At 53.0% G+C, this 25,412-nt stretch overlaps 1 protein-coding gene across 1 annotated transcript; it reads left to right on the top strand.

Moving 5' to 3' along the window:
* Positions 1-18,658: 18,658 nt before the first annotated feature.
* IUM83_09263 (uncharacterized protein) lies at positions 18,659-19,255 on the top strand (the record flags this gene model as incomplete). The annotated part of the gene is made up of 1 exon (XM_067933690.1): positions 18,659-19,255. One exon carries the CDS (start codon positions 18,659-18,661, stop codon positions 19,253-19,255), a length of 597 nt encoding a protein of 198 aa, XP_067799834.1.
* Between the last annotated feature and the right edge of the window lie 6,157 nt (positions 19,256-25,412).

A 25,412-nucleotide genomic window follows, 5' to 3' on the forward strand; every position in this document is an offset into this window, starting at 1 on the left:
GCGCCCAGCGCAGACCCGTGGTCGTTGTCCTTGTTGGTGGAGGAGTCTGCGCCCTGCGCAGACTCATGTGGTTTGTCCATTATTGCAGCTGACACTGTGCAAGTGTCAGCGGTTTCCTGCGGCTGCTGTATTGCAGTCGTAGATCCTCCCCCATTTAAAGTGGGAGCCACCACTCCGAGTAAACCCGGTAGACGTGGATGCCGCATAGCATTCGCGTAGAACGGTGTATGCCCGGTCGAGGCATGCACTGAGTTATTGATGGCAAACTCTGCCAGTGATAAGCACTCGCTCCAGTATTGGAACTCTAACGGGGTTACACACACAAGTGACAACAGTCACTTGTGCACGACAACGGTCACAAGTGACAACTGTCACTTGTGCATGACATTTGTCACTTATGGTTTAACAGATAAATATCTGTTAAAGGTTTTAGATACTTCCTCACATTGGTGTAAGGCACACCAATGGATACATTGAAGTGGGCCACCACACATGAGTGGTCCACACCTACCTTAAAGATCGTATTGGTAGAAAGCAGCATCTTTCTACCAATTAGAGACGTGCATATTAGCGGCTCTGACAGCCAGCCGCTGCCAACCCCTTTCATAGATGATAAACAGTTTTAGCAGATTTAGGAGGAAGATCAATTTACAAAACAATACAGTTCTCATTTTACCTTAAACTAGCTACTTGGAGTCTTTATTTGATTTATATTATACTTGTGGACTCAAGTATAATTAATTCAAATTATTACTAAACTCCTCCGCTTCCTCATACACGTAGCGCGACGTGTAAGCTAAAGTAGTGAGCCAAAGTAGGCCCACTACACATGGTAGCACTTTGTAGTCCGTCCAACGACCGGCTTGACGTTCGTACGAGGTGTACGAACGCGGAGCCGAGAACCCCATGAGCATGGACGTGCCCATGGAGAGTTCCAATACGCCTGTAACGCATGTTGCACGCGCGGACTGCCCCACCTGTCGGATCCAGAGGGGGAGGCCCTCCAACGACTGTCAACAGTTATTGGAGAGGCGGCGATAGCTACGATGCTGCGTACGCTATCGCCGACAGAGCAACATGGTGTTGCTCTGGGGTTAATCATGAAGGGGCAGCGCGATGCTGCTTCCTCAGCGACGGTGTCGTCGGGGACGACACCGCGTGCTCAGTCGTTGAAACTGAGTGTAAGCAATTACGTGGGAAGAGAGGGTGAGCCTCTCCTCCGATGGCTAGTCGAACTCGACACAGCCATTGCGGCTCGACGTATCGTCGACCCGTCGTCAAAGGTTGCGTTCGCCATGTCCTGTCTTGGTGGATGAGCGAGGAGTTGGGCGTACGGACTCCGACTCTCAGATCCTACGTGCTTTAGCGCGTACGAGATATTCAAAGAGGAGCTCAGACAAGCGTTTGAGCCCCCGCAAAACGAGTTCCGGTCGAGGGCGGAGTTCCTCGACCTTCAGCAGGGTAAGCATGGCGTTCATGCTTACGCGCAGCGCGCACGATATTTGGTCTCAAATATCGTGACTAATCCAATTGACGAGGCGACTAAGGTCGTCACGTTCACGAAGGGACTGAAAGATGGGCCTGTGAAGACCTATCTCTTCCGAGAGTACCCGCGTACTCTCGAAGCTGCAATCACCCTTGCCATGCGAAAAGGGTTTAGCCTGCGGCAGGCTAAACTGCATGCGAACGTGACGAGGTCGCAACCGCGCCCGGTAGTGATCACGGGAGGTCCGGAACCAATGGCTCTCTCGAACGCAACAGCTGCTGGTCACCAGCAGCAGGGAGGCAACGTGCGATGCTTCCGTTGCGGAAGGATCGGTCACTTTGCACGGGAGTGCACAGCTCCCATGCCCCCTGGAGGTGGCCGTCGTGGCGATGCTAGGCATCGCCGTGGACCAACAAAAAACGCGAACATCCAGTAGGCGCGGGGCGCCCTACTGGTAATGCAGTCGCGCGTGCCGACATCGGGCACGCAACACTGAGGACTGCAGCCCCCAGTGAGACCAGCTCTCACTGTAAGAAACAAGATGACAGGCCGAACCTAGTCATCTTGAAGGTTTACTCGAAGAGAGCGAGTGACTCTCTTCGAGCTTTGGTAGACTCAGGCGCGTCGAACAACTTTGTTCGACTACGAAGTCTGCCGAGACTTGACTTCGAGTAGGTAAATGTACCTCGAAGTCTTCTGGAAGTACGACTGGCAACATGAGCCATCGTGAAGACCGAGAAACACGTCGTGAATGTGCGCTTCTCGTACAAACAACGAGTGTTTGTCGAACACTTTATCGTCCTGGACCTGGACGATAAGTTCGACGTGGTAATGGGCATGCCGTGGCTTGCACGGCATGATCCGGTAATAGACTGGAAGAAGCGCACGCTCGTGCGCTTCGGCCACGACTGCGGAACAGAGAGCGATGGCCCTGTTGCTGCAGCGCACGCACCAGCAGGTGCGCGCGGCTCACCAGTCGAGACAGCGCTTCATGCTGCTGTCCCGGAGTGCCCAAGAAGTGCGCGAGGGCGCGCACAGTGACACCAACGTCGGCAATACTGCCGACGTCGGAAGAAATAGACGTACTGGTTCCGGGGACCAACACCCACGTTCAAGCGTGTAGGGACAGTCCCTGACCCGAAGCGGTCAGGTCGACAACGACGCGTCGGCTCCGGGAGCCGACGCACCCTCGGTATGAGGGGCTCCGCCAATGAATGGCGTCGAGGTGACGAAGGCGTGTCAACTCCGGGAGTTGACGCTGCAAACAGTGCGGACGGTTGCAAACGCACCGCACTGACGCAATTTTGCATGCTGTCGTGCAGCCGGGCTGCACGACGAAGCGCCATGCGGTCAAGCCGGGCTTGATACCGCGCGCCCGCGGACAGGGTCCGCCGGCGAACAACTGTCCACGGCCGGACTGGACCAGAAGAACAACTGTGCGGAGCCGGGCTCCGCACAACAGGAAAGCGGCGCAAGCGGAGAACGCTGCGAAAGTCTCGGTCCGGGACCGAGACGCAACAAGAGCAGTCTGCTGGGCAGACTGAGGCGGTGACGCCGGATGTCGAGACGTTAAGCGTCTTGACGCGCACCGATACTGGATTCCAGTATCGTGACATGGAACTCGCTAGTCCTCCGACGACGGCGTCGGAGTTGACTTCGCTTCCAGCCATGAGCTGGAAGCGCTTCACGCGCGACTTGCACGATGGACGCATCGAGCAGGTCTGCGTTCTTTTGAACAGCGAAAGAACGGAAAGCGAGAGCGAAGAGCTGAGGCAGCTCTTCATGGGAAGTACCACGGAGAGTGAAGACACTCTCAGTGCGAAGACGAAGCGAGAGCGCTTCGAGGTACAAGGTTGGGACTCGCTGAAGTCGAGTCCCTATTACGAATTGTTGAGGGAGTACAAAGACGTACTCCCGGAAGAGATTCCTGCGGAGCTTCCGCAGGATAAAGGCATTCAGCACGAGATTGATCTCGTGCTGAACACGAAGTATTGTGTTACGCGGCAGTGGCCACTGTCGCGAGAACAAGTGCCGGGCTGTGGACGGGAAGACCGACGTAGAGATGCACAGGGTGCATCTCCGGAAGCTACTTGAACTTATGCGAAAGCATAAGCTCTATGCGAACCTGAAGAAGTGTATCTTCGGGGCGAGCGAGATACCCGTCCTCGGGTGTCTTGTAGGGAAGAATGGTGTTCGCCCTGATCCGGAAAAGGTCAGAGTGATTAATGAATGGCCAACGCCTTCAAGTGTCAAGGAACTGAGGCAGTTCCTTGGCTTGGCCACGTACTTGTGCAAGTACGTGGAGGATTACGCGGGCAAGATCCGCCCGCTGTTACATCTTCTTATGAAGGAAGCTGTGTGGAACTGGACAACCGATTGCCAAAAGGCATTCGATGCAGTCAAGCGGGGGTTGATTGAGGCGCCGATCTTGGCAGTGGCTGACCAAGATCGCCCATTTCACGTCGTGTGTGACGCATCCGATTTTGCGATCGGATGTGCGTTGATGCAGCACGATAACGAGGGCCGTGATCGTGTCGTCTATTACCAGTCGCGTCAGCTGAAAGCAGCTGAGCGTAATTATCCGGTACATGACAAGGAACTCCTTGCCATGAAAGATGCACTCGCAAAGTTCCGAGTGTATCTACTTGGAAGTAGACCATTTGTGGTCTACACCGACCATGCTTCACTGCGCACCGCAGTGAAGTCACCACACATATCACAAAGAATGGCGAGATGGCTCTCATTCTTTGCGGAGTATAACTTCCGGGTCGAATACAAACCCGGAAGATTGAATGTAGTGGCCGACGCGTTATCACGTCGGCCGGACTACGCAGAAGCTGCTGACGTCAATGCCATTGACGCCATGCGATCGAGCAAACCCACATCGTCTCTGTTGGACGATGTGAAGGCCGCGTACGCGCACGACGCGGACGCGAAACTCTTGTTGGCCTATGGCACAACACCTTCTGACAAGGCTCGTCAGAAGTTGCCTAAGCACCTTCGTGCGCGTGCACACCGATATCGGGTGCACGACGGACTGCTTCTTTATAATGCAGTCGACGACAACGCGGATCGCGTTTTCGTGCCGAATGACCATGACCTGCGACTCAGGATCATGTACGAGTATCACGATGCCCCGACAGCGGGACATCTCGGACGTGAGAAGACATACGTCCTTCTCACGCGTGACATCTACTGGCACCACCAGTATAAGTGGGTGCGCAAGTACGTCCGTGCTTGCGAGGTGTGCCAACGCGTAAAGCCTGCGTCATTCGAGCAGGCTCCGTTACAATCACTACCGACTCCGTCGGAGTGTTGGAAGTCCATATCTTTGGACTTCATCTTTGGTCTTCCCCCGGACAGCGGAGGGAATACCGCTGTTGTGGTCTTCGTCGACCGCTTCAGCAAGATGGTACATCTTGCTGCGGTGCCGGCAGAGGTGACCGCGAAGCAGACGGCCCGTCTGTTCGTCGACATGGTGTTCAAACACCATGGCATGCCGTCCGACATCGTGTCGGACAGAGACCCGCGCTTCACAGCGCACATGTGGCAAGAAGTGTTTACACTTTTGGGAGCCAGCTTTCCATGTCGACTGCGGATCATCCGCAGACGGACGGCCAAACCGAGCGCGTGAACCTCGTGCTCGTCGACATTCTGAAGAGCTACGCTCACTCGTTCCAATACTGGAGCGAGTGTTTGTCGATGGCGGAATTCGCCATCGACAACTCGGTGCATGCCTCGACCGGGCTTACACCGTTTTATGTGAATGCCATGCGGCATCCCCGTCTGCCGAGTTTACTCGGAGTGGTGCTCCCACTTTAAGTGGGGGAGGATCTACGACTGCAACACAGCAGTCGCAAAAAGCCGCTGACACCTGCACAGTGTCAGCCGCGACAACAAGAAACAAGACAACCAGGTCTGCGCCCCGCGCAGACCTTGGCAGGAAGAACCAAGGGTCAGCGCACTGCGCTGACCCCCAGAACAAGGAAAACGAGTCTGTGCAGAACACAGACTCCACAAGGAACAAGGACCACGGGTCGTCGCAGGGCGCAGACACCGCGAAGAACCACGCAGAGGCCGGGCCTCTAGCGGAGAGCGAGCTGAACGAGTTCAGCTCGGATGCGATTGACTATATCAATAAAAGACAAGCCGTAATTCGGTTTGTCCAGGACACGATTGCAGCTTCTGTGGATAAACAGAAGCTGAACGCCTATAATATTGACAGGGGCAACACAAATGAATTCAACGTGGATTCATTGGTTTTGTTAGCTACGCAAAACCTGCCTAAACATGCAGTTTCGGACTTCGGAGCAAGTAAGCTTGCTCCGCGCTTCATCGGGCCATTCACGGTGATGGCACGCCACGGTAACGCATACACGCTAGACATACCGTCTAGCATACGGCTCCACCCGACATTTTATGTCGGGCGGTTAAAGCCATACCTCCAGGACGAGCCAAGTGGCGCGTCTGACCCGAAGAGACAGACTCGACAGGGGAAACCCTTCTCTCCAGCGCGTTGTCGCGCTGGAGCAGTTAATACAGTCGGGCCTACAGCCCGACCGGTACGTTCGAGGCGGTCTGGGAGACCGCCAGAGCCGGGACACGAAGGAACAGAGCGGCAACCGCCGCGCTCTGAAGGTACTCCACGACCGTCACTTGGTCGTGGAGCAACACGAGCTGAAGGTCAACACGGCGTTGACCATCGGGGCGTGTTACCACCACCTCCGCCACCGCTGCGAGACGCACGCGGAGAAATTCGCTGGATCGTCCAGCGAATTGTTGATCATAGGAAAATAATCCGAAGTCTGGATTGTTTTCGCATTCGCTGGAGAGATTTCCCTCCCCAACACGACACGTGGGAACCACGGAACGTCATGATGTAAGACGTTCCGGACATGGTGAAGGAGTACGAAGCCCAACACGCACTACCAGCAAGAAGGTAGTGCGAGCGCTGTAGTAATCTACAATGCCTGACGACTCGCGTGCTAGATAATTAGCACGGAGAGCATGGAAGCTCTCAGGTATACATATAGTATACCTATTGTGGTCGCGGTTGCTAATACGCACCGCCACCTGGACGGACAGTGCGCACGACGCACGGACACCAGCCTCCACCGCAACAGCGTGGAGTTGCTAATACTTGCCTCACTTCGAGAAGGACTCAAAGCGCTTTGGCGCTTGCTTACCCGTTCACGGTAAGCAACAGAAATTCGCTTAGAGATGTCGACGCACAGGCGCGGTCGACATCGAAGAATCGTACACAGACACTGTGCTGTCTGTTCACGTGGTAGTGGCGAACCTCGGCCTACCGCGCATTCTACACAGCAACAGAGAGTTTACACTCTGTTGCAATGGTGGTCTTCAGCTTGATCGTGCTCATTGTGGATGAGCACGGAAATCCCCAGCTCAAACAATTGACAAGCAGTCAATATTAATTGACGCGTCGAGACCGACACGTCTAAGCTTAACGGGGGGATGGTGTAACGGGGTTGCACACACAAGTGACAACTGTCACTTGTGCATGACATTTGTCACTTATGGTTTAACAGATAAATATCTGTTAAAGGTTTTAGATACTTCCTCACATTGATGTAAGGCACACCAATGGATACATTGAAGTGGGCCACCACACATGAGTGGTCCACACCTACCCAAAGATCGTATTGGTAGAAAGCAGCATCTTTCTACCAATTAGAGACGTGCATATTAGCGGGGCTCTGACAGCCAGCCACTGTCAACCCCTTTCATAGATGATAAACAGTTTTAGCAGATTTAGAAGGAAGATCAATTTACAAAACAATACAGTTCTCATTTTACCTTAAACAAGCTACTTGGTGTTTTATTTGATTTATATTATACTTGTGGACTCAAGTATAATTAATTCAAATTATTACTAAACTCCTCTGCTTCCTCATACACGTAGCGCGACGTGTAAGCTAAAGTAGTGAGCCAAAGTAGGCCCACTACAGGAACGAGTGAGCGTAGCTCTTCAACATATCGGCGAGCATGCGATTCACGCGCTCGGTTTGGCCGTCCGTCTGCGGATGATCCGCAGTCGACATGGAAAGCTGGCTCCCAAAAGTGTAAACACTTCTTGCCACATGTGCGCTGTGAAGCGCGGGTCTCTGACCAACACGATGTCGGTCGGCATGCCATGGTGTTTGAACACCATGTCGACGAACAGACGGGCCGTCTGCTTCGCGGTCACTTCTGCCGGCACCGCAGCAAGATGTACCATCTTGCTGAAGCGGTCGACGAAGACCACAACACCGGTATTTCCTCCGCTATCCGGGGGAAGACCAAAGATGAAGTCCAAAGATATGGACTTCCAACACTCCGACGGAGTCGGTAGTGATTGTAACGGAGCCTGCTCGAATGACGCAGGCTTTACGCGTTGGCACACCTCGCAAGCACGGACGTACTTGCGCACCCACTTATACTGGTGGTGCCAGTAGATGTCACGCGTGAGAAGGACGTATGTCTTCTCACGTCCGAGATGTCCCGCTGTCGGGGCATCGTGATACTCGTACATGATCCTGAGTCGCAGGTCATGGTCATTCGGCACGAAAACGCGATCCGCGTTGTCGTCGACTGCATTATAAAGAAGCAGTCCGTCGTGCACCCGATATCGGTGTGCACGCGCACGAAGGTGCTTAGGCAACTTCTGACGAGCCTTGTCAGAAGGTGTTGTGCCATAGGCCAACAAGAGTTTCGCGTCCGCGCCGTCGTGCGCGTACGCGGCCTTCACATCGTCCAACAGAGACGATGTGGGTTTGCTCGATCGCATGGCGTCAATGGCATTGACGTCAGCAGCTTCTGCGTAGTCCGGCCGACGTGATAACGCGTCGGCCACTACATTCAATCTTCCGGGTTTGTATTCGACCCGGAAGTTATACTCCGCAAAGAATGAGAGCCATCTCGCCATTCTTTGTGATATGTGTGGTGACTTCACTGCGGTGCGCAGTGAAGCATGGTCGGTGTAGACCACAAATGGTCTACTTCCAAGTAGATACACTCGGAACTTTGCGAGTGCATCTTTCATGGCAAGGAGTTCCTTGTCATGTACCGGATAATTACGCTCAGCTGCTTTCAGCTGACGCGACTGGTAATAGACGACACGATCACGGCCCTCGTTATCGTGCTGCATCAACGCACATCCGATCGCAAAATCGGATGCGTCACACACGACGTGAAATGGGCGATCTTGGTCAGCCACTGCCAAGATCGGCGCCTCAATCAACCCCCGCTTGACTGCATCGAATGCCTTTTGGCAATCGGTTGTCCAGTTCCACACAGCTTCCTTCATAAGAAGCTGTAACAGCGGGCGGATCTTGCCCGCGTAATCCTCCACGTACTTGCACAAGTACGTGGCCAAGCCAAGGAACTGCCTCAGTTCCTTGACACTTGAAGGCGTTGGCCATTCATTAATCACTCTGACCTTTTCCGGATCAGGGCGAACACCATTCTTCCCTACAAGACACCCGAGGACGGGTATCTCGCTCGCCCCGAAGATACACTTCTTCAGGTTCGCATAGAGCTTATGCTTTCGCATAAGTTCAAGTAGCTTCCGGAGATGCACCCTGTGCATCTCTACGTCGGTCTTCCCGTCCACAGCCCGGCACTTGTTCTCGCGACAGTGGCCACTGCCGCGTAACACAATACTTCGTGTCCGGCACGAGATCAATCTCGTGCTGAATGCCTTTATCCTGCGGAAGCTCCGCAGGAATCTCTTCCGGGAGTACGTCTTTGTACTCCCTCAACACTGTAATAGGGACTCGACTTCAGCGAGTCCCAACCTTGTACCTCGAAGCGCTCTCGCTTCGTCTTCGCACTGAGAGTGTCTTCACTCTCCGTGGTACTTCCCATGAAGAGCTGCCTCAGCTCTTCGCTCTCGCTTTCCGTTCTTTCGCTGTTCAAAAGAACGCAGACCTGCTCGATGCGTCCATCGTGCAAGTCGCGCGTGAAGCGCTTCCAGCTCATGGCTGGAAGCGAAGTCAACTCCGACGCCGTCGTCGGAGGACTAGCGAGTTCCATGTCACGATACTGGAATCCAGTATCGGTGCACGTCAAGACGCTTAACGTCTCGACATCCGGCGTCACCGCCTCAGTCTGCCCAGCAGACTGCTCTTGTTGCGTCTCGGTCCCGGACCGAGACTTTCGCAGCGTTCTCCGCTTGCGCCGCTTTCTTGTTGTGCGGAGCCCGGCTCCGCACAGTTGTTCTTCTGGTCCAGTCCGGCCGTGGACAGTTGTTCGCCGGCGGACCCTGTCCGCGGGCGCGCGGTATCAAGCCCGGCTTGACCGCATGGCGCTTCGTCGTGCAGCCCGGCTGCACGACAGCATGCAAATTGCGTCAGTGCGGTGCGTTTGCAACCGTCCGCACTGTTTGCAGCGTCAACTCCCGGAGTTGACACGCCTTCGTCACCTCGACGCCAGTTATTGGCGGAGCCCCTCATCACCGAGGGTGCGTCGGCTCCCGGAGCCGACGCGTCGTTGTCGACCTGACCACTTCGGGTCAGGGACTGTCCCTTACACGCTTGAACGTGGGTATTGGTCCCCGGAACCAGTACGTCTATTTCTTCTGACGTCGGCAGTATTGCCGACGTTGGTGTCACTTGTGCGCGCCCTCGCGCACTTCCTGAGCACTCCGGGACAGCAGCATTAAGCGCTGTCTCGACTGGTAAGCCGCGCGCACCTGCTGGTGCGTGCGCTGCGGTAACAGGGCCATCGCTCTCTGTTCCGCTGTCGCAACCGAAGCGCACGAGCGTGCGCTTCTTCCAGTCTATTGCCGGATCATGCCGTGGCTTGTACGGCATGCCCATTACCACGTCGAACTTATCGTCCAGGTCCAGGACGATAAAGTGTTCGACAAACACTCGTTGTTTGTACGAGAAGCGCACATTCACGACGTGTTTCTCGGTCTTCACGATGGCTCATGTTGCCAGTCGTACTTCCAGAAGACTTCGAGGTACATTTACCTACTCGAAGTCAAGTCTCGGCAGACTTCGTAGTCGAGCAAAGTTGTTCGACGCGCCGGAATCTACCAAAGCTCGAAGAGAGTCACTCGCTCTCTTCGAGTAAACCTTCAAGATGACTAGGTTCGGCCTGTCATCTTGTTTCTTGCAGCGAGAGCTAGTCTCACTGGGGGGCTGCAGTCCTCAGTGACGCGTGCCCGATGTCGGCACGCATGACTGCATTACCAGTAGGGCGCCCCGCGCCTACTGGATGTTCGCGTTTTTTGTTGGTCCGCGGCGATGCCTAGCATCGCCACGACGGCTACCTCCAGGGGGCATGGGGCTGTGCACTCCCGTGCAAAGTGACCGATCCTTCCGCAACGGAAGCATCGCACGTTGCCTCCCTGCTGCTGGTAACCATCAGTTGTTGCGTTCGAGAGTTCCATTGGTTCCGGACCTCCCGTGCTCACTACCGGGCGCGGTTGCGACCTCGGCACGTTCGCATGCAGTTTAGCCTGCCGCAGGCTAAACTCTTTTCGCATGGCAAGGGTGATTGCAGCTTCGAGAGTACTCGGGTACTCTCGGAAGAGATAGGTCTTCACGGGCCCATCTCTAAGTCCCTTCATGAACGTGACGACCTTAGTCGCCTCGTCAATTGGATTAGTCACGATATTTGAGACCAAGTATCGTGCGCGCTGCGCGTAAGCATGATCGTCATGCTTACCCTGCTGAAGGTCGAGGAACTCCGCCCTTGACCGGAACTCGTTTTGCGGGGGCTCAAACGCTTGTTTGAGCTCCTCTTTGAATATCTCGTACGCGCTAAAGCACGTAGGATCGGAGAGTCGGCGTCCGTACGCCCAACTCCTCGCTCATCCGCCAAGACATGACATGGCGAACGCAACCTTTGACAACGGGTCGACGATACGTCGAGCCGCAATGGCTGTGTCGAGTTCGACAAGCCATCGGAGGAGAGGCTCTCCCTCTCTTCCCACATAATTGCTCACGCTCAATTTTAATGATTGAGCACGCGGTGTCGTCCCCGACGACGCCGTCACTGAGGAAGCAGCATCACGCTGCTCCTTCATGATGAATCCTAGAGCAACACCATGTTGCTCCGTCGGCGATAGCGTACGCAGCATCGTAGCTATCGCCGCTTCTCCAATGACTGTTGACAGTCGTTGGAGGGCCTCCCACTCTGGATCTGACAGGTGGGGGCAGTCCGCGCGTGCAACATGCGTTACAGGCGTATTGGAACTCTCCATGGGCACGTCCATGCTCATGGGGTTCTCGGCTCCGCGTTCGTACACCTCGTACGAACGTCAAGCCGTCGGTCGTTGGACGGACTACAAAGTGCTACCATGTGTAGTGGGCCTACTTTGGCTCACTACTTTAGCTTACACGTCGCGCTACGTGTATGAGGAAGCGGAGGAGTTTAGTAATAATTTGAATTAATTATACTTGAGTCCACAAGTATAATATAGATCAAATAAAGACCCCAAGTAGCTTAGTTAATGTAAAATGAGACTGTATTGTTTGTAAATTGATCTTCCTCCTAAATCTGCTAAAACTGTTTATCATCTATGAAAGGGGTTGGCAGCGGCTGGCTGTCAGAGCCCCGCTAATATGCACGTCTCTAATTGGTAGAAAGATGCTGCTTTCTACCAATACGATCTTTGGGTAGGTGTGGACCACTCATGTATGGTGGCCCACTTCAATGTATCCATTGGTGTGCCTTACACCAATGTGAGGAAGTATCTAAAACTTTTAACAGATATCCTATCTGTTAAATTCACAAGTGGCTTGTAGCCACTTGTACGTGTAACCCCGTTACAGTTTATCAGTTTGATAATCTGCTCTAACAACGTCAGGCAAGTTCAAGCTCTTACAGGTTGTTTTGTGGGCAAGTTGTTGTTTGAGTAATTCAAACTGCTGGTCCACCTTCTTCTCTTTAAGGCGGGGTTCTTCTTTGAGCTGACCAAAATGGTCTTGATTTAGCGCCAGCTCACACTCCCGAAGCTTGATATCCACCTTGTGTCTCTTTGTCGAGGCCCGTTCGCAATCTTCGCTGAAGGCGGTCGACCTTCAGTGACGGAGAATTTCAAATGATATTAGCCGCTGTGCTCTGTGAGGCGAGGCGAGTGTACTCCTTCGTCGTCCAGGTGTACCGGGCGCGGCCCACTGAAGCGGGAAACGGGTTGACCTTTCGGAAAGCCCTGTGAGGTCAGTCTCCACAAAAAACACTAGATCTTCCAAGCGGAGTTGGTGTGTGACCTTGTGTAGTGCCTCTAGGTGTCGTTTACCCTCGGTAAGACAGGAATACCACCGGATGAGTTGTCTACACACGATCAATTAAAAATACAGGTACGATCGCCCACGTTACTTCGAACACAGTCAATCTGGCTGGGGGTCAGATTACGAGTAAAGTTACCTCACAAATAACCAATAATGCAACAGAGAATTATACACAAAATGCACCTGCCCTTATTCTTTCGGACCCTTGAGCAGTGGATCATCCCACCGGTTCCACTAGTTTCGCTTGGAAGACCGGTTATTTCCAAACGTATTTACACTCTTAATTACTAAACGCGCACCGCTTCCGGAAAGATCACTACGGATACAACCCGGAAGACAATATATCGTTCCAAAGCAAAACGCAATCCTATCACACAGTAATCGATCAAATCGATTCCAAGGGTGACCACTAACAACCCCCAAAAACCACGAGTTAAAATGAGATAGCGTGAACGTACGAAGCAACACCTCAAACTGGAATATAAAATGGGCGGTTCACTCCGCGGCACGCGTCGCCGTGGTCCCCATCCAACTCAACCTTGATCTAGGAAGAATCCCATGGTGGTCCTTCGCGCTCCCACTGCGTCCTTAGCGAAAGCTTCTGTCTCCGGGCCCCCGGACTTCCGCGGGGCTTCCCGGTTGACTCGTCAACTACAAGGCAAAACGATGAATATGGTTAGCGCTGGGCGCTCTCTATCACTTGGTCTTATACATGCACATCGCGTTGTACGTTTCACAATAGGTGCTTGGCGTAATCAGTTTGCACATCCGTCGATCGCGTGCCTGGGATCAACTGGCTCTTGGTGTATAACAGATCCGGTCGGACGTATTGGTCGGTCGGTATTGTATGGCCTGAAGTATACTGGAAATCTGTACGGTCCTTTGTAGGTACAAGTCAGGCCTGGTCATCTTGCAACGGGTCGGCGGCCTCCAGAGCAATGTCCCCGTGATTCCTTTTGGAAGTCCAGTTCAGTCTGTTGGGGATGTCACATGTCGGGGATGCCAGGGATATCCACAAGGACTCCGAACACCATTATGTCCCATTAGCTTCTGGGTGACCCGCCTTGGACACGTTCTCGGGCCACCTTAGTTACGCATCATCGCACTCCGTCATCCCAAAATTAGTGTTATCCATCGTCGGCGGGGTCCTTTTGATAGTTCATCACTCGGACACCAATCTGCCGGGTCCCACAGAATGGTCTTTTGAGCTGCTCTCCTTGCATGTGTCCCAGGACCAGGCTATAATACTATTGAATCAATGCCAGATAGAGGTCCAAGGGTCTGGATGTGGCGGTGAGTAGATTTTTCGCCAGCCTCGCGTCATCTGCCACGAGACCTGGAAGCCTTCGTCAGCCTCGGATGCTCCAACACCATTTATTGCTGCGCTGTTGGTTGCGTCAGGACCGCCAGAGTCGCCTCATGTGGATAATGCAGCCGATGCAGACCGCTCGTTTCGCATCGATGGCTGAACTCGGTGCGGTCTTGACCCATGATTACAAGAGGCACAATATTGGGCTGGGTACCAAAGAGCTCGTTTGAAATACTTCCATTGCTTAGCTAGCAACGCCGCCATCGCAACACGAATATCTCAATCCGTCAGCTACTCCGTTAAGCCAAAATGACAGCGTGGGAAATTGTATAATACCTTTCATAGTTGGCGAATCGTTTTCCTTCACGCCAAACCCAGATTGAGTCAGCTTCGCCATGTACGCTTTGTACAGTAGAAGCTTTCGAGCCTGATGCACTTAGATATCACGTGGGTAGCAGTTTCGGTATTTAACGTTTCACTAACGCTAGTGTAGAACTTGGTCTTCACAGCTGCCGTATACGTTTAACGTCGTCACCAACGAACGCTATTAAGGTACATTCTTCTGCCTCCGACCCGCCATATCGACGCAACAGGTATGGGTCTTACCACGACAAACGATGGTACCGCAGCCATCGGTTTAGCTCACAAATTTCACCCAATAAAATCTGAAGCGGAGCGGCCTCCTTGGTGCTGGTCACGCAAGAGATGGAAGCAACGACAACAATCAGCTGGGCGGCTAAAGCCACCTTGTTGGTCTTGAGTGTATTCTTCAACTGAGCCGTTCTTGTCTTAGATTCTTCTCTTTCAATCTTTTTGTCTTACGCCTACTGCAAGTAGTATAGTGGGGATCAGTATAATCCTCAACAAAATCAAACCTAATTCTCCATGAACAACCAATCAAACAAAGGTTATGGTCTTCGATTCAAACTTCCCTCGTTTTGGCGGAAAGCACTGTAGGCTCCTCAAGGTTAAAACACAAGCCCATTTCCACAGCAGAACAGAAGTACCAGTCACGCAGACGATGAGCGAAGGCGCTTACAGTCTGCCTACCATACCTGCATCTGTTCTTCTTGCGTCTGATTCCTTCTCGAGCTAGAAACCGAGCGCCAACTCCCAGAAGTCAGTCGGCATCTAGGTCCTCTCGCCCACCTATCGCAGCCAGAAGGTCAGCAAGGCTGAGTGCACCAAGGCCTTCACGAGTTCGCGCTGAGACTCCACTTCCCATAGGGCCAGAGCCGAGTATCCTGTTCAAATTATGGCACCCAAAGTACCCACAGAGGTGGGGTTTATCCGCCTTGTTCCCGACGACCATTTGGCATCTCTACCGACCTATGAACCCAACTCCAAAATGGCATATACAGCCGAACGCATGAGATGTCGTCGTATCGTGAAGTATCCCATGGTTCGACCAAAGCTATTAAGTTGCACATGTAGCCATATCACATGGATGTGCTGCTAAGAGCTGAACAAGATCGCCAAGTGAGCAACGGACGGACGGCTAAACGGCAGCTGCAGAATGCATGTGATTTGGCTCCAAAAATAGCCAGAGCATGCGTCCTCTAGCCATCATCGAGGATCCGGGCCTCCTGCAATTTATCGTTTTATCACGCAGGAATTGTAACGGATATAAGAGCATGTTCGTTGTGATTATACTATATGACCTTATAGCAGAAGAGCAAGACTTACAGCTGAAGAGCACCCTAGGGTGAAAGAACGTGTTCACTCTTAACAGTCAAACATTACCGTTGGCAGGCCACGACGACAACCAGTAGTTGTAGATAGCGGCGATGTGTGGCAAGCTAAGGTAAATTCGCTTTTCATTTTGCTTTCCGTTAGATAGTAGCACTTGCGTCCAAGCCCAAGATCCCGCATTCCCAGCCTTCGCACTTTCCCACGCCGTAGCGCACACCAAGTTTCCGATCGAGCAGTCGAGCCCGCCGTCGCCGTCGTGCAATTTCCCTCCTTCAAGTCCTCATGTCGTCAAACACCCCTGGTTCAATCGAGCCAATTAATGCAAGCCCAACAAGAGAGATTTGCCGCGCAAATGGCGGAGGCCATGAGGCGCATGGATAAGTCGTTAAAAAATACCCCGCAAAGAGCAGGAAGCCCCCCCCCCTCCAACTATCAAGGTAACTTTAACAAAGACCTCGACTTGTGGCTTTTTGTCACAGAAGACTTTAATGCCCCCACCCGCAAAACCCGCAGGACGACATATGTCCATCGCCGCGGGCGACCTGGGCCCATCGGCCATGAACTGCTACTGGGCGTTCAGCAAGCAGTGCCAATCGCACGGACTTCCACGGACGTGGGGTCTGTTATAAACAAAATCCGAAAGCGTTTCCGCTCAAGTGACTTCGAGTTTGATTTCAGGCGGCGTCTGTACAAGCTGCGCCAGCACGGCTCCTCCCTCGACTACGTGTCTAAGTTCCAGAACCTGTTAATCCAGGGCATGAAGTCAATCTCCCCTCTCGAGCAGCGGTTCTACTTTCAACAGGGTCTGAGCAGCGATGCGTGCCGCTTCATCAATGCGAAGAGCCCGAGAACCCTGGAAGAAACCATTGACAGGGGCTCCCCGTTTGAGAACGCACGCTTCGCGAGACTACAATTCGCTGCGCAAAACTTGCACGGACATTTTAAGCATGAGCTCTTCCCGCTTCACTTGCCGTTACTAGGGGAATCTTTATTAGTTTCTTTTCCCCGCTTATTGATATGCTTACGTTCAGCGGGTAATTTTGCCTGATATCAGGTCCAATTGAGATGCCACCACGTGCACACAAGTGCGCCGCAAAGACACAGAGTTCCCAAATGGATCGACCCTCAGCACGAGCAGCGACGATGTCGACCGCACGAGGGCGGCTAAATCGGCGACGTGTCACCATTGCAACGAGGTAGGACACATTGCCCCTGACTGTCCTCACAAGTAAGGTAACCAGCAGGCCGTCATTGGTGCCGACAATCAGCGGGGACAGAGGCGCGAACGCCGCCGCCTTGCACCCGCCATACTAACTCGCCTTCTTCACCTCAAATATGAGTATAAATTGTGGGGTGAAAGTGTATAGACGTTGCGTTTATCCTCAGCCTTTAATTTTGAAGTTTAGCTTAACCACGAGGTCGAAATTAACGGGGGGCCTAAAATATTGGCAGGCTTCGAAGGTTTTGATTTCATTGAACAATGATTTTTTTGCCTATTTGCTTTCCTAAAGTGAGAACTCCTATTATCGTAATTAAAAACATAAAAAGCGGTATTGGAGAACTCCCGTAATCCGATTTTAGTTGACCTTCAGCGTTTCGCAATAAGTTTTGGTATTGTACCGTTCACCTAATTTGGCGGGCGAGCTATTAATTCGGGCGTCTGGAGGTTAGCGTTGGAGCGTTAGAGCGTAAAGAAGAAGAGAGTAGGTTGAGGAGAAGCCTGCAAAAGGCGAAGGGGGCTTTATTAAAGACAAGGGACTCCGGCGGAAGTTCAGGAAATGACTGGTCTTGAGGCGAAGTGAGCCTAATACTATGGCTCACTGTATATCATAGTAACTACCTGTATAGCAGCTTTCACAGGGTCTTATATAACTGGTCATCAGCTTTAGGGTACAGAGTACCATCGGTATATGTAAGAGAGGCTACTTCAACAGCCTCCCTGCCTCTTTTGATCGATATTGTTAATGCTATATATTATGCACTTTGACAGGTCACCAAATTACAGCAGTCGACCCTTCATTCCCATAAAAGATCAGTGCCGAGGCAGTCCGCGTTGCCGACTCGACTTTGTGCTTGTGGTTCTGCTACGAGTGAAGGACTGTCGCGCTGGGCCATATCTGGGCAACAGGTATCAGGAAGGGCGCCGTCCAACTGGGTGCGCCGGCTGTGCTGGCGCTAGTTAGGACTACCAAGAAAAAGAAGAACAGGACAGGTGCCAAGATGAAGAAGGCCAGAGCTGTCGACCGCGCTGCGGCAGCGGGCGCGGCGCTCAAGACGTCCACGGGAACCAGCGACTGTAGAGCCGCGCCGGGCAGGGCGGGCAAGGCCGCGGGGGCCATCGCGGTGGGGGCGGAGCCTGCAGCCTGTACAGCCGTCGAGTGATGTCGTTACATCGAGAGAAAGTAGTGACACTGCTGGAGCTAGTGTGCCAACTGCTGCCTTCGACCAGGCAGATCTTGCCACCAATCAAACTGTGCATGTCACCACTCTACCAACGACCAGACAGACGGCGATGACGACCCTGGCTGGTTGTGCATGATATGCACCCACAGCAACGTCGGGGCTGTAGCAAAGTGCTCCAGCAGCAACTGTGACCGTGCAGAGGCTGTAATGGACCACGTCGTTAGGGACACCGTCCAAGACGCCATTGCAGTTGCTCAGCACGCTATTGATACCGACCAGTCTGTGACTTCCAACAGCCAGAAGGCTATTTGTACTGCCCAGTCGGCTACTCCCACAGGCCAACTGTATTATCCAATCTACGGTGAATACGACACGGGGGAGAAAGTCACCGTTGATGGTAGTTATGCAACCACCAGGGAAACGTGGAGTGTTTCACACATCAATGATCGGCGTGAGACATTACAGGGAGAAGAGTACCGCGTACTCTGGGTTCTTCCCGACAGCTGTAAGCGGTTGTACCTCCGCATGTGGGAACCACGGGTCAAGCGAGTGGAGGACGAGTTTGAAGACGAGTTGGACCTCGTCGACCACTGGAAAACAGCGAAGTTTCAGACGTTTGAGGAGTTCTGGAAGCAGGACAAGGTCGGCGTAGGTTTGCTCGGAGCGGATGCAGAGGGTCTTTGCATGTTCAAGGCGCTGACGCGTGAGGCAGAATTGGCAGGGTGCCCAGACATCACCACGCAGCAAGACATTGGCCAGTCCGTCCACGATGAGCTCGTGTTCTACAACCATAACCTCGTGAAGGGTACAACGTGGAAGATCGTGCTGCGTTTCCTGCGTCGGCATCGAGACACCGGCCGTGATTTCGACTACACCGAAATTGCCAAGACTAACTATGCGGTTCCAGGGCGTCGTGGAACACGCGTATTTGAGGAGATCGAGCTCAGCGACGGGGTCTACGTCGTCGCAGCGTACAACCACAGCCCAATCGAACATGGGTTCGTGCTCACGGTGCAAGGCAAGAAGCGGCTCATCTACGATCTTCAAGAAGGTAAGCCAATCGCATCCGCGCAGGGATGGATTAACTACGCTTTTGTTCGTCCTTTCATCGTTTTCAAGTAGAAATAAGTGATAGAGGTCAGTAGGATTTCCTCGGGTTTGCCTTACTGACAATGAATTTTTCCAGCAAATTGGTTTTACTGTGCATGGCTTCTATCTTGCATGTACCTTTATGATTCGGTGCTAGACCAGGGAAACCTCGATGGGGAAAACCTTGTGCGATCAAAAATAAAACCCTGTGAAAAAAAGAACGCAAGGTAAGATAGGCACGCTCCATGCATGTGTGCAATTGTATTGGCTTACTATATTCGGCCGGGTGGATCATTCAGGGACTGCAACCTGAGCTTGACCCTTAGTTCTCTGAACTGATGGTTATCTAAGGCTTTGGTGAAAACAATATCAGCAACCATAGCTTTTGTACCACAATAGGCGACGGGGAATTCGTGTCTCTCAATCTTTTCTTGCACAAAACAGTATCTCACATGAATATGCTTTGACCTCCCGTGAAGTTCGGGGTTGTAGCAGATTTTAATGCAGCTTTGGTTATCCTCGTAAATAGTATTTGGTTGAATTGTGGTGAAACCCAGCTCTTGAAGGAGGGGTTTGAGGAATATCATATCTTGCACGCAGTGGCATAAGGCAATATAATCTGCCTCTGTTGTTAAGATTACCACAGTGTGGTGTTTACGCGAAATCCATGAGATTGGACTGTTTACTAGCATAGTCACATATCCACCGATGGAGCGTCTCGTGTCGAGCCAATTGGTATAATCGGAGTCACTATTGACTATCAAGTTATCCTCGAGGTTCTATAATGTGACATCAAGTGATCCACCAAGGAGAAGACAATAGTCCTTTGTACCAGACAGACATTTAAGACCTCTTACGACTGTCTTCCACTGCTCCATTCCCGGATTAGCTAGGAATTGGCTGACCTCACGCATGTAGAACGCCATTTCGGGTCGATTGCCTACCATGAGATACATAATACTGCAAACGCTTCGCGATGAGGAATGTTTTTCATTGCATTTTTTCTGCTTCACTGCTAGGCTGGCTGCTTGCGGAGAGTTTAACGTTCCGTTGTGCTGGGGTTGCAATTGGGTGCGGAATATATTCGCTGAAACGGTCAAGGACCTTCGTAGCCTATATGTGTTGGTGGATAAATATCGTTCGGTTCTTACGGTCCGTTGAATTGACCAGCCGAGTAAGTACTTCACCTCCCCTATATCTGTCATGGAGAATCGCTTTTTCAGGGCTGATTTCAGCTCGCTCACGAGGACTGGTGTAGGTGCAATGATCAATAGGTCGTCAACGTACACTGCGATATTGTAGTGGGTCTAACTTGACTCACTACTTTAGCTTACACGTTGCGCAACGTGTATGAGGAAGCGTAAGTACTTAGTAATTACTTAGGTTAATTATATTTGAATACACAAATATAAGTTAAGTAACAAAAGGATTCCAGTGACTTAGATTAGGTAAAATGAGAACTGTATTGTTTGTAAATTGATCTTCCTCTAAAATCTGCTAAAACTGTTTATCATCTATGAAGGGTTGGCGGCGGCTGGCTGTCAGAGCCCCATAATATGCATGTCTCTGATTGGTGAAAGATGCTGCTTTCTACCAATAGGATCTTTGGGTATGTGGACCACTCACTGTGGTGGTCCACTTCAATGTATCCATCGGTGTGTCTTACACTAATGTGAGAAGTATCCAAAACGTTTAACAGATAACCTATCTGTTAAATTCACAAGTGGCTTGCAGCCACTTGTACGTGTAACCGTTACACCATCCCCATAAGGTTAGACGCGGGGTCCCCGCGTCAATCTTTGGAATTGACCATTCGTCAATTCTCCGCGTTTGGAGAAGAAATCCGCGCTCATTCAACGATGAGCGCGCCTCGAAGTCCGCAAAGTCGATGGGGAGTCATCTCTCCATCGACGACTACTTCGAACGCCAGAAGGCGAAGTACGGTGACGTCGTCGACTTCGACGACGACGATGAAGACATGGAGGGCGAGGAGGACTCGCCCTCAAAGCGTAATGACTCAGTGTCTTGGACAAACCGAATCACGGCTTGTCTTTTGGTGATGAAACTGATTGCATCCGAGCTGAAGTCATTCAGCTCGCTCTCCGCTAGAGGCCCGGCCTCTGCGTGGTTCTTTGCGGTGTCTGCGCCCTGCGCGAACCGTGGTCGTTAACCATGTTGTTGGGGAGTCTGCGCCCTGCGCAGACTCATGTGTTTGTTCATTGTTGCAGCTGACACTGTGCAAGTGTCAGCGGTTTCGCGGCTGCTGTATTGCAGTCGTAGATCCCCACTTAAAGTGGGGCCATCACTCCGAGTAAACTCGGTAGACGTGGATGCCGCATGGCATTCACGTAGAACGGTGTATGCCCTGTCGAGGCATGCACTGAGTTATTGATGGCAAACTCTGCCATCGGTAAGCACTCGCTCCAGTATTGGAACGAGTGAGCGTAGCTCTTCAATATATCGACGAGCACGCGATTCACGCGCTCGGTTTGACCGTCCGTCTGCGGATGATCCGCAGTCGACATGGAAAGCTGGCTCCCAAGAAGTGTAAACACTTCTTGCCACAGGTGCGCTGTGAAGCGCGGGTCTCTGTCCGACACGATGTCGGACGGCATGCCATGGTGTTTGAACACCATGTCGACGAGCAGACGGGTCGTCTGCTTCGCGGTCACCTCTGCTGGCACCGCAGCAAGATGTACCATCTTGCTGAAACGGTCTACAAAGACCACAACACCGGTGTTCCCTCCGCTGTCCGGGGAAGACCAAGATGAAGTCCAAAGACATGGACTTCCAGCACTCCGACGGAGTCGGTAGTGATTACAGTGGAGCCTGCGCGAATGGCGCAGGCTTTATGCTGGCATACCTCGCAAGCACGGATGTACTTGCGCACCCACTTATACTGGTGGTGCCAGTAGAAGTCGCGCGTGAAGGACGTAAGTCTTCACGTCCGAGATGTCCGCAGTCGGGGCATCATGATACTCGTACATGATCCTGAGTCGCAGGTCATGGTCATTTAACGACAACGCGATCCGCGTTGTCGTCGACACGTTAGAGTAGCAGTCCTTCGTGCACGAAAGCGGTGTGCACGCGCTCGAAGGTGCTTGGGCAGCTTCTGACGGGACTTGTCAGAAGGCGCTGTGCCATAGGCCAGCAGAGCTTCGCGTCCGCGTCGTGCGCGTACGCGGCCTTCACATCATCAACAGAGATGATGTGGGTTTGCTCGATCGCATGGCGTCAATGGCATTGACGTCAACAGCTTCTGCATAGTCCGGCCGACGTGATAACGCGTCGGCCACCACGTTCAATCTTCCGGGTTTGTATTCGACCCGGAAGTTATACTCCGCAAAGAATGAGAGCCATCTCGCCATTCTTTGTGAAATGGCGACTTCACTGCGGTGCGCAGTGAAGCATGTCGTGTAGACCACAAATGGTCTACTCCCAAGCAAGTACACTCGGAACTTTGCGAGTGCATACTTCATGGCAAGGAGTTCCTTGTCATGCACCGGATAGTTGCGCTCAGCTGGCTTCAGCTGACGCGATTGGTAGTAGACGACACGATCACGGCCCTCGTGATCGTGCTGCATCAACGCGCATCCGATCGCGAAATCGGATGCGTCACACACTACGTGAAATGGGCGATCTTGGTCAGCCACTGCCAAGATCGGCGCCTCAGTCAAGCCCGCTTGACTGTATCGAATGCCTTTGGCAATCGGGTGTCAATTCCACACAGCTTCTTTCTTAAGAAGCTGTGACAGCAGCGGATCTTGCCCGCGTAGTCCTCCACGTACTTGCACAAGTACGTGGCCAAATAAGAACTGCCTCAGTTCCTTGACATGAGCGTTGGCCATTCATTGATCACCCTGACCTTTTCCGGGTCAGGGCGAACACCATTCTTCCTACGAGACACCCGAGGACGGGTATCTCGCTCGCCCCGAAGATACACTTCTTCAGGTTCGCGTAGAGCTTATGCTTTCGCATAAGCTCAAGTAGCTCGGAGATGCACCCTGTGCATCTCTACGTCGTCTTCCGTCCACAGCCCGGCTGTGGATGAATACATCATCGAAGTAGCTCGGTGCGAAGTCGCGCACCGAGCGCAACAAGCGTCACGCACCTGTTGAAAGTCGCAGGGCATTCTTAAGCCCTGTGGCATTACTAGCCATTCAGAGCATGCCGCTTGGCGTGCTCACTGCCGTGAGAGGATATCGCTCTCACGCATTAGGACGATAAAATCCATCTCGCAAGTCGAGAGCACTGTAAACGGTGCTCCCAGCCATCGAATCGATGATAACATCTTTTCGCGGTATCGGCGTCTGCGCCGGTACCGTCGCATCGTTCAGCTTGTTGTAGGCATGAACGATGCGCCATCCACCTGTGGCTTCTTGACACAGAACGTCAGACACTGTGCGGGGACTTTGATTCCCGCACTTGTCCTGCTACGACGACTTTCAAAGAAGTCGTCGATCGCTTTCACTTGCTCTCGCGGCAGTGGCCACTGCCGCGTGACACAATACTTCGTGCCCGGCACGAGATCAATCTCGTGCTGAATGCCCTTATCCTGCGGAAGCTCCGCGAATGTCTTCCGGGAGTACGTCTTTGTACTCCTCAACAATCGTAATAGGGACTCGACTTCAGCGAGTCCCAACCTTATTCCTCGAAGCGCTCTCGCTTCGTCTTCGCACTGAGAGTGTCTTCACTCTCAGTGGTACTCCATGAAGAGCTGCCTCAGCTCTTCGCTCTCGCCGTTCTTTCGCTGTCGAAGAACGCAGACTGCTCGATGCGTCCATCGTGCAAGTCGCGCGTGAAGCGCTTCCAGCTCATGGCTGGAAGCGAAGTCAACTCCGACGCCGTCGTCGGAGGACTAGCGAGTTCCATGTCACGATACTGGAATCCAGTATCGGTGCGCGTCAAGACGCTTAACGTCTTGACATTCGGCGTCACCGCCGCAGTCTGCCAGCAGACTGCTCTTGTCGTCTCGGTCCCGGACCGAGACTTGCGCAGCGTTTTCGCTTGCGCCGTCTTCTTGTTGTGCGGAGCACGGCTCCGCACAGTTGTCTTTCTTGTCCAGGCCCGGTCGTGGACAGTCGTTCGCCGGCGGACCCTGTCCGCGGGCGCGCGGTATCAAGCCCGGCTTGACCGCATTTTCCTTCGTGCAGCCCGGCTGCACGGTAATGTCCTTCGCCGGCAGACCCTGTCTGCGGGCGCGCGATATCAAGCCCGGCTTGATCGCATGGCGCTTCGTCGTGCAGCCCTGCTGCACGACAGCATAAATGCGTCAGTGCGGTACGTTTGCAACCGTCCGCACTGTTTGCAGCGTCAACTCCGGAGTTGACACGCCTTCGTCACCTCGACGCCATTCATTGGCGGAGCCTCATACCGAGGGTGCGTCGGCTCCCGGAGCCGACGCGTCTGTCGACCTGACCTCTTCGGGTCAGGGACTGTCCCTTACGCTTGAACGTGGGTGTTGGTTCCGGAACCAACATATCTTTCTTCGACGTCGGCAGCATTGCCGACGTGGGTCTCTGTGCGCGCCCTCGCGCACTTCTGGCACTCGGGACAGCAGCATGAAGCGCTGTCTCGACTGGTAACCGCGCGCACCTGCTGGTGCGCGCTGCGTAACAGGGCCATCGCTCTCTGTTCCGCTATCGCGTCCGAAGCGCACGAGCGTGCGCTTCTTCCAGTCTATTACCGGATCATGCCGTGCAAGCCACGGCATGCCCATTCTACGTCGAATTTATCGTCCAGGTCAGGACGATAAAGTGTTCGACAAACACTCGTTGTTTGTACGAGAAGCGCACGTTCGACGCGCTTCTCGGTCTTGATGGCACCTGTTGCCAGTCGTACCTCAGAAGACTTCGAGGTGTATCTACCTCCTCGAAGTCAAGTCTGACAGGCTTCGTAGTCGAACAAAGTTGTTCGACGCGCCTGAGTCTACCAATGCTCGAAGAGTCACTCGCTCTCTTCGAGTAAACCTCAAGATGACTAGGTTCGGCCTGTCATCTTGTTTCTTACAGTGAGAGCTGGTCTCACTGGGGCTGCAGTCCTCAGTGTCGCGTGCCCGATGTCGGCACGCGCGACTGCATTACCAGTAGGGCGCCCGCCTACTGGATGTTCGCGTTTGTTGGTCCGCGGCGATGCCTAGCATCGCCACGACGGCTACCTCAGGGGCATGGGGCTGTGCACTCCCGTGCAA

The sequence above is a fragment of the Phytophthora cinnamomi genome (genome assembly GCF_018691715.1).
Source record: "Phytophthora cinnamomi strain GKB4 chromosome Unknown Contig3, whole genome shotgun sequence".
NCBI classification, from domain to species: domain Eukaryota; phylum Oomycota; class Peronosporomycetes; order Peronosporales; family Peronosporaceae; genus Phytophthora; species Phytophthora cinnamomi.